The 10,289-nt window shown below is 39.1% G+C and overlaps 1 protein-coding gene across 1 annotated transcript; it reads right to left on the bottom strand.

The window, feature by feature from the left end:
• Positions 1–438: 438 nt before the first annotated feature.
• vim (vimentin) lies at positions 439–8,970 on the bottom strand. Its single transcript, XM_066723337.1, has 9 exons — positions 8,325–8,970; positions 7,398–7,458; positions 4,168–4,263; positions 3,746–3,907; positions 3,271–3,396; positions 2,237–2,457; positions 1,712–1,755; positions 1,149–1,231; positions 439–861 (listed from the first exon to the last, which is right to left on the bottom strand). Exons 1-9 carry the CDS (start codon positions 8,846–8,848, stop codon positions 820–822), a joined length of 1,359 nt encoding a protein of 452 aa, XP_066579434.1. The 5' UTR covers positions 8,849–8,970; the 3' UTR covers positions 439–819.
• Positions 8,971–10,289: the final 1,319 nt, after the last annotated feature.

Raw genomic sequence — 10,289 nt, 5'->3', positions numbered from 1 at the left:
GGGTTGCATACTACTCAAAAGACACATGGAATAAATGGACCACAGTACGTTTGTGTAATATTCAAAACTTTGGTCCTTCTTTTTGGTTTTATAATGAGTATTTTGGATTGTTACAGACAACCACCTCTTTTGAGTTTCTGATGTTTTCTATTTTTAGAGGAATGCAATGTTTGTCTTCAGTTTCAGAAGCATCACTTTGGGTTAAAAGCTGTATAATTTCCCACAATATTAAAATAATCCTTGCATGTTGTTGTTTGGAAACTATACAGGTACAGAGATATATCTAAGGATAAATTTGTGATTCTCATTTCAGGATACTATTCAACTTTAATAGTAGGAGCAAAGATTTCTTAAAAACACCCCTGTAAGACTCACAGCTGACCTTTTCAAAAATGTGATTGAGTACAGAATCATGAGAAGGGAAACCAACACGCCACATTTTGTTTCAAAATCTTTATTGACATACTGAAGCAGTGACATTTGTTTTGTTTGTTGCATATAAGTTGACTGGAAAAAGCAGTTTCAATTTGAAATTGGTAAATTAAAAAAAATCGATACGGTTGCCCAAAATATTGCTATAGTCTTATTGGCTGAATGTAAACTAGAGACTCTGTAGTAAACGGTATGAGATCTAACATCCACTATAGCCATTCGCCTCGCTGACCTACGCCGCCTAATGTCTAAGAGAACTCTGGCGTTCCTCAGATTATTGCAAAAAGGCACTTTAAAGCTTTTTTTTCTTAACTTTTATTTCCAACAAACATGGGTTCAATCTGTTCTTGCCTGTGAAACTCTCTTTGTTTTCCAGAACATGCATGCTTACTCCAGGTCATCGTGGTGCTGGGTAGATTCATTAATCACCTGTGAGGACACAAAAAAAAGAGCTCAGGAGATGTTTCTAGATGTTGGAGCCTAACCTACTTTATTTCCACCTGGCTTCGTTTGACAAGGGTTATGCATCTCACACCCGTGATTATTTCTACATCAAGTGAATCACAAAAACATCCACTGACTTAAATCTTTACCTCAGCATCTGCAATGTGAAACTCATATTTAAATACTATGCAAATGAGCCCTTATCAATTTAAGATCACAACAGGTCATTTACACATCCCATCACTTGTATATTGACAATCCAACACACTTACATGGCCATCTTTTGTTTCGATGGTCTTAATCACAACCTTCTTGGAGAAGGAGTCAATCATGGGCCTGGTCTCAAGGCTGGTTTCTAGGATGCAACGAGACAGAGATTGGAAAATAAGTCGTAGTTCTGGTCCCTAAACAGGAGTAAAGGCTATATTTAAAGGGACCTTGAAATGATACAGCAGGGTTTATAATTGAACCTGTTTGGTTTATAAAGGCAGTTCCTTCTTTCATTGTTTTCCCAAAATAAAATGATTCCAGCTGGTTTGAATAAAGTTCAGCAGAACAATGAGATAAATATTCCACAATTCCAAATCTGGAAGCTGAAAAATGTATTAACTCACACAACTGTGCTAAACCTTCACACTTAAGGGTATACAATAATGATGATAAATACATCTGTTATCAAGGTCTTTCATTTATGTTTATATTCTATCTAACTTATTTTAACTATTCAGGCTAAAAGTGATGTAAGGGAGAAATAAAGTACTTCTAGTCAGTTTTGTTACTTAAGTTTAGTTTCTTTAAGCACATCAAGAGTGAAAACACAAAAACAGCTGCTTACCTCTCAGGTTAAGAGATGCAAATGTAGGAAGAGGAGTTGTGATTCTAGATTTAAAAAAAGGAGAACAGCAAATGAACATCAGGTTTGCTCCTCAATATGCCAAGAACAGCAATGTCAACCACACACCTCTAATCTCCCTCACATACACGCTTAATATGCTTAACCAAAGGCCAGATGCAGAAAAATCCCCTGGACGCATGATGGGAGGTTTTCTAATTTGGTATTTCCTGTGCATGTCGAGGGTCTTACAAAGGCTGACACTTATCTTTCAAGCTTAGGACTCTTAAATGCTAAACTCGGGCATACATCGATAGGAAGTCAATGGGGTTTGGTGCTTGCATTTCTTTTAAACCCAGCGTTTAGTTTTTTCAATCAATAAAGGTTTCACTGACATGTCATCTGCACTCATTTAAACTGGTTTATATACAGAAATAGCCAATTAGGATAGATTTACCAATCAGAATGTACAACAGTAAATCACAAATAACAAATATCTCTAATGTATAATAGCCAATATTAGCTCACCGGCTCTCCTCGCCCTCCAGCAGCTTCCTGTAGGTGGCGATCTCGATGTCCAGGGCCATCTTGACGTTGAGCAACTCCTGGTACTCGCGCAGGTGGCGGGCCATCTCATCCTTCATGTTGCGGATGTCGTCCTCAAGGCGAGCGATGGTGTCCTGGTAGTTAGATGACTCCATGGAAAAGTTCTCTTCCATCTCGCGCATCTGGCGCTCCAAGGACTCGTTCTGCAAAAAGTGCCATTTTATTCGTAACCGTTTCAATCTGGGTTCCGCTCAAATGCTATTATTGTGGGGCTGATAGCCTCTAAGACAAAGCTAGGATATTTGGATATAACTGTTCCTTATAGAAGCAGTTAATTAAATCAATGAATTGTCCTCATAGTTTATAGATGAACAGTTTTATATCCTCTGAATTGTTTTCATATTTAACACATTTCTCACGTGGGGAGCGTGTCTTTTGGATTTCGTTCCAGTGATGGTCTCATGCTACTTTTTTGGTCTAACTGTATGGTGAGCTGGATAATGTATTTATCTCCCGGCTCCAAGGAATCATATGGGTCTTGAGTCAAAAATGTTTCAAGATATCAAAACTGTAAATGATTGTGCACAAGCCAAACTGAGGAAATAAAAGTATTAACAGAGGACTCCAGTCCTCCACGTCTTACTGTACTTCTACATTAGAAGGTGGATTAGTAATAACAACTTAACTGTCTGGAACATCTTTGCATAGCAGTGACAATGGGAGAAGCAGAGCAGCCACAGTTAAGAGGCTGCTTAAAACTGATAAGGAAATGACAGAGAACTCAAAAAACTAACAATGGTTAGTAATAATAATAATAATAGTATTAGAATAGGTTAGTCCATGTCCCAGAATGAGTATTTTAGATAATTTGCTCTTTTGGGGTAAGCTGTTTAGTCTGTTGATACGTCTGCATTTATTTGATTAGCTGTATTTTTAAAAGCAATATTTTGCAATCATCTGTATTCTGAAAACATATATCCTCCGACACTGTTGCTGCCTTCGTGCAGATAACTTACAGTTCCCTTCAGTGCATCCACTTCGCAGGTGAGGGCCTGGACCTGTCTGCGGTACTCGTTGCTCTCCTGTTTGGCCTGACGGATGGCGTCATTGTTGCGGGCAGCAGCATCAGAAAGGTCGGCAAACTGTTTAAAAGGAACAGACATGTAAATCAGAAGAAAGCTTTACTTAGCCGATGAAATATAATACTTAAATCTTGTTAACAAATAAAAAATAAACACTTCCATCATGGCTTTATTCAGGGTCAAATCAGTAAACTACACTAATTCTAAAAACATAGCCAATCCATTCAGGGCATTTTCACCCCCTTCATCAGTACGCTACTTACACGTAAACCACAGCACTTGACCTGCCCTGACCGAGCCCTGCGGACTGGGGCCATATGGACAGAGGTAATCCAGGCAGGTGCTGGCTGGTCACGGGGGCCCTGTGATTCTCGATAGGCTGAGTCAGAGGGAGGGACGGGAGTCGTACCTTGGATTTGTAATAGTCCTCGGCTTCACTGATGTTCTTCGTGGCCAGAGTCTCGTACTGCATGCGCACGTCACGCAGGGCCGCGGTGAGGTCGGGTTTGGCCACGTCCATGTCGATCTGGACATGTTGGTCCTGAATCTGGGCTTGCAGCTCAGCGATTTCCTGATGGAAGATTATTATTATTCATTTAGATGACTGACTGCTATTATACACATTTAATATAGAAGCAGAAACAAAGCATTGGAAAATTTTGTTTTCATGACAGCACTATTGATTTGAATGACTATGGTAATTTATACTGAGGTCTTACATTCAAACCATTCGATTGTCATGCTCTATTGCAGTTGAGGTTCAATTGCATTTGAATATCTAAGCAGAGTTTCATGCCATGTTTATTAACAAGGACAAAATATGTCACTTACTTCATCATGGAGTTTCTTCAGGAAGGCGATTTCCTCCTGCAGTGACTCTACCTTACGCTCCAGATCCAGACGAGCCAAGGACGCACTATCAACATCCTGTTTGAGTAAGAGAAAAAATAAACTCACGTGTCTGTCACCATGAAAAACACATTATCAAAAAAATTAAAACGGATCTGACATTCCTAGTCAATATTTTAGAAGTACCAAATTGGATGGGAATTCACAAAACACAACAAGCACTTTTTTATTTTAGGAATATGTGTCTAAGTAAATTATACAGAAATCTTGTGCAAAAAGCAAAACAGTCCAGACAATTGTGTGGCACAAAAGTAGTAATGAAAACAGCAAGAATGTTATCAGACAGTGTTTTTGTACATTTGCCAAATCTCTCTTGCTTGTTCAGATGAGATTTCAAGTGTGTTGAAGCGCTATCAAAATGTATCTCTCACTTGCTGTGACCAGTTGCCAGCTGTAAATACACTTGGCTATCGGTGTCCATATTTGTTCGTTTCTGTGGCACATTACACTTCCTTTCACTTGCATTGGCAGCGCCCTGCACAACAACAGCTTGCTTTGTCATTTCCCCAGCACTTGCATAACAAAGATGTCAGTTGTGAACCAGCATTCTTTGTGTAATTCCTCAGACAAAGCCAGCTATTCAGCTCTGTTTATGACCGTGACACTTAATGCATATCCTGACCCTGTATTCAATCGGAAGGGACTCTTTTTCTATCACTAGCATTTGCAGTATAATACAGCTACTGGGAAGTGCATGACCAAGCTGCAGACCTAATCAATGCCCTGAAAGCATGTGTCTTATACAGGCTAATATCCTCTCAATACAACACTGCAAGAAACGTACATACTCTTCAGAGATTCCAAACAAATAGTTTAAAACTCTGTACGTAAGCTTTACTAATAATGATTTAAACCTATTTATTCCTGAAAATTATTTGGATGCATCATTTAAAACAAGGCAAATTTGAACAGTCATTTTCAGACTCCTGTGTAGTGTTGTAGCGAATGCCTGTGCTACAGTGCAGGAGACATTATAAAGTATTTAGGGTTAAGAGTCTAAGCTGGAATTGGGACACTGCCAAGCTGAACTGAAACTCAAGAATTGTGCAAGCTTCGGTGAGGAATTATTGGTTTTCTATAATAATAATGATAAAATACCAGTATTTGTTGTTATACTGAGAGTTTTCCATTGGATAGGAATAGAGAAACATTTTCTTGGTAGTTTTTCAACTATTTGTCTTCTCATAAAAATTCACCTCTCAGAACTGTAGAGATTTCTATTACTAGAATTTCTCTTAAGGAAATAGAAATGTGTAGCCACGTTTATGAAAGTGTACAACAGTAATTTTCCAGTGTTTTTCTTGGTTTTGCCATGGTTTGTACCATGCTTTACTATTCCACTACAGTAAAAAACACACACAGAACAAAACAGATATAAATACATGGGACTAAGTGAGAATGCTGCCTACAGAAAAGCTTACTGTACAGATTTTAAGGGAGAATTCATTCAATGGACTTAAAACATTTAAGCAGCGGAAATACAAGAGCAATGCCAGGGGATTTATTAGGAATGAATATTGAGATCGCTCAGTGAATCACACTGCAGGGATTTTAATGCCAATGGAGCTGAACGGTCCAGGACATTAACATGGATTTTGGCCTTCAATACTGGTATTAAAACGAGACAGACCAAAAATTGTTTTTGTTTTATTTTGGCTTTATCTAGTACATCACTGGTAGTAGGCAAACAATGACATTTCCAACCACTATGGGTACTGGAACCAGAGAGGACACACAATAAAGATCTAATTTAACATGAGTACATGCTGTATACTAAGTTTACCCTACATTCAAATCCAATGTGGCATACTGTTTCTTTCAAAGGTTTGGAAAACAGAGATACATCTTGAAAATCAGATAGAAAAATTGTGTGAAGTCTATCAGAGCCTAGATCTATTATAATTAAAGAAATGTAACCCACAGTGGTCTTAATGTTGCCATGTACCAAAAAAAAAAAAAAAAAAAAAACAGGAATCGTAGATTAATGCCATTGAGCATTAAATTGGGAAGAAACCTTAAACTTCCTGCTAAATTGACCTATGAAATGCTTCCCTGCTGGATTAATGAGTTGCTGCAGTGATGGGATGAATTCTCTGGGAACTGCTAAAACAGCAGCAGACAGCAATGCATTCATCAATGAAGATGTAGTGAATTTGTTTTTGAACTTCACCCACAGATTGTGAAAATCCCTAATATTTAGTGACAAATTACATGCCCAAATCCCAATAATCACTGTTATGAGTGTATTTTCACAGTCCAGTATTAACACTAATGTTTTAAAGCAACAAACATTTTTTCTGTAACACTTAAGTCTCACTAGTTACAGTGTATTTACATAGTAGGTACTTAGTAACTACATTTATAGTTACTCATAAGTACAGTGTATCCATGCATTATTACAATGTACTTAATGTGTAAAACGTGGGCCATGCCTGGTATAACTCCAAAGTGTACTTACATATTCTGTTAATCATGTAAATACACTAACCAGGGAGATTTATTGTAAAGTGTTACCCATTTTTCACATATTCTAACAATGTGTTAAACGCCATCAAACAGGATCCAGATTCTGATTAATCAAACAAATAACAAAACGGGTGAACGTGCGCTAGAAAACCATGATTTCTTGATTTAGCTCATATATTGTTTTGTCCCAGTTTGGCAAATTGTAATGTTTTCAGTGTAGGTAGCAGTTTTTGTTTATAATACTAGTATTAATAACAATAAGAAGAAGAAGAAGAAGAAGAAGGTTTCATTTGTCAAACATAATTATTTATATTCCTATTATTTAAATAATTTCCTGATTATGATATAACTTTTAATTGTATTAATATAGTATGTTCAATGTTAATTTAAATAATGCTGGAGGAAAAAAAACTTTCAGATGCAGGATATGTGACGTCATGATCTGGACTAAAGCCGAGCAATGAAACACGTGGGAGTTGACACTGGAAACGCGTTTTCACTGCCGCAGCTCCAGGATTTACCGAAGTTATACTTCATCCAACACCCGTATCATTTAACTGCAGTGCACTGTTGACAGTGTCGCAAAAGAAAACAAAAGCATTTTCAAATGATGAATTCCTGTAAATGGAGTCCTGGTGACCAAAACTATTCTTTTAGAAAATCGTCAATCAATTAAATCAGTATACCTGTCTGAAGCTCTGCAGATTGTTTTCGGCCTCTTCACGTTGAATCATTTCATCTTGCAGTCTGAATGTTGGAGACAAATGGTGACTTTAGAGAACAGTGCGGCTCTTATCACCATATCTGAACCCGCTGCCACACCCATAAAGACGGCTGCAATACATCATATGTTCACTAACACTGCATCAAAAGCATAGAATCATAATTATAATATACATTGTTATTATTCATACATTTTGGAAAATTATGATTATAAATAAGAATACACATTTTTAAATCAATGTAGAAAGTAGTCAGCTTTGTTAACGATTCTAGGTTTAATATAATCGATGCAAAAAACTTTGATCGCCATTTTATACAGGCTATACTGTTTATCATAAAGTTTATGTTTCAGCTGCACGGATTTGAACCCTGGAGTGAAGAATGAATGGACCAAAGTTATGAAGCAAGCTCATGGTGGCTTACATTTGTAACCATTCATAACCTGCAGATATATATATATATATATATATAAACAAGCAAACAACAGCAACAGAAAGGGTACAGACTCCGTATATATGATGTACACCTTCGTTTGAAAAACTTTAAATACTGGAAATGACAGATTTCTGTAACTAACTAACTAAAGTAAATAAATACATTTGGAAAAGTTCACTTTAATAAGATTAACCTTTCCACATGAATCGTGCATTGTAATTCATCACCATACCATTGCAAGTCTATATCAAGAATAGGCGATTTTCACGAAGTGTGCACAGACACTAAGCGCGTCTAAGCGTGCGTCCACTGCGCATCTGCGAGCTTCAAACTGGCATCCGTCGCATTAGCAAACCTGGCACATCTTTTTTAAACCCTACATTTATTTAAGTATTATATTTAACATTTTGCATCGTATAGTACGTTTTTTATTAGTCTTAAAAAGCAACACTCACTTCTCCCGCAGCCTCTGGATGTCATCCCCCAAGTTGTCCCTTTCGACCTCCACCCGGGCTTTCTCGTTGGTGAGCTGGTCCACCTGCCGCCGCAGCTCCCGCATCTCCTCCTGGTACAGGTCCCCGATGCGGGTCGTGCCCTTGCCCTTCAGCTGCTCCAGCTCGGCCATCAGGATCTTGTTCTGCTGCTCCAGGAAGCGCACCTTCTCGATGTAGCTGGCGAAGCGGTCGTTCAGGTGCTGCATCTCCGCCTTCTCGTTGGTCCGGTTGGCTTTGAACTCGGTGTTGATGGCATCGGACAGGGCGAAGTCCAGGGTGTCGGAGGACAGGCGGGGCATGGGGGCACTGCTGCGCAGCCGGGACGACTTGGTGGCGTAGATGGTCGGGGCGGAGGAGAGGCTGTAGGAGACCCGGGAGCGCACCGGGCTGGAGTACTGGCGGCTGGAATAGCTGGTCCGGGAGACGACGGGTCTCTCCCTGCCGAACATCCTCTGGTAGGAAGAAGAACTCCTCTGGGTCGACATGACTGTAATCCGCTGTTTGCTTCTTTTCCTTGTGTGTCTGCTGCTGGGTGAGTTTCCTCGGCTGTACTCAAGCACACCAGTACCCCGACACAGATGCCCCAGTGAGAGCGACCTGCACCAGCGGACTTACATTTATAGTCCACTCCTTATGCAAATCAGATAACGGGACCCTGGTTTGATTGACACTGGAGGCAGCCAATAGCCAGGTTATGCAAATCGGTTAACGGGACCTAGGGGTTGAGTGACACCCCGGGGAGCCAATAGCCGCGTCACGGCGACAAATCTCTACGACTTGCTTTCCATTGCTCGGAGCAGCTAGCGGGCCCTCCCCACTGCGCAGCCAAACCCCGTCTTTCCTGACTCCGTATCCTCGGAAAGCAGGAGCGCGTCTAAAGCATAAGTCATTGTATTATGTTTCAGGAAAATATAACAATACAAATGAATACAAAATCTATACTTTCATTCACTTTTTCCCCCTCCAACTTCTGAAAACGTTATACTTCATTTTATGAATGTGATTTAGTTTTAAGCGTGTCATTGTCGGATACTTCATCGTGCTAGTTTGCGTATTTCCTTCTCTCCAAAAGAGTTCGTTTTTCTGTTTCTTTCTCCACATCTTTCATTTCTTTCATTCACGATAGCTTACTTTCTTCATCAAATATAACATGTATTTTAGAGTACTTCACTCACTTCTGTATAATGAAGTAAATGCAACACTGGGATATTTAGACAAGCTAACGATGCAAAAAGACCAATTGCAATCTTCATTATTATTATTATTATTATTATTATTAGATAATTAATAATAAAAACTGCATGAATGAAAGACAGATTTTTTTCCTGCTCATGGTGACTCATTCCTTCACTTCTTGGTAAAGTTTGCCACAGCGTTGCTATTTCGGTATTTGTGTTTATTGGCGACCCAGCTCTGCGCATGCGCGCTCCGACACGTCCACGGCGCTGCGCAGGCGCACTGCGGACCGGACAGGGTTTACAGTTTGGGGCGCAACAATCTGAGTTTCTTAGCAACATGTGCGCACCGCGCGGCTGAGGTTTTCCTGATGCAGATCATGATGGTTTTACAAGAGTCTGCATGATGCACATCCTTTCCATTACACTCACGATGTCGTTTCATGCAGAAATAAACCAAATACATACATAGTATTACATTTTGCTAGCATATGAATGATGTTTCATTCAATTGAATATTGCATTGCATTATTTATTGTATTGGAACAATTGTAAGTCTGGATGAGGGCGTCTGCTTAGAAATAATAATAATAATAATATATTTAAAATGTAACCAGGCCTATAAGATCTGTGTAAGTTAAAGTGTAACAGGACATGCTTATTCAGTAAATGATGAATGATGACAGACAAGCACATGGACCCATTATACTAAGTCTGTTTCAATTCATACATGTAGACATTCATCTTGTGA

Source organism: Amia ocellicauda, chromosome 2, assembly GCF_036373705.1.
Source record: "Amia ocellicauda isolate fAmiCal2 chromosome 2, fAmiCal2.hap1, whole genome shotgun sequence".
In the NCBI taxonomy this organism is placed as follows: domain Eukaryota; kingdom Metazoa; phylum Chordata; class Actinopteri; order Amiiformes; family Amiidae; genus Amia; species Amia ocellicauda.
The sequence above is the reverse complement of the archived record's forward strand: the minus strand, read 5'-3'. Positions and strand labels throughout refer to the sequence as shown.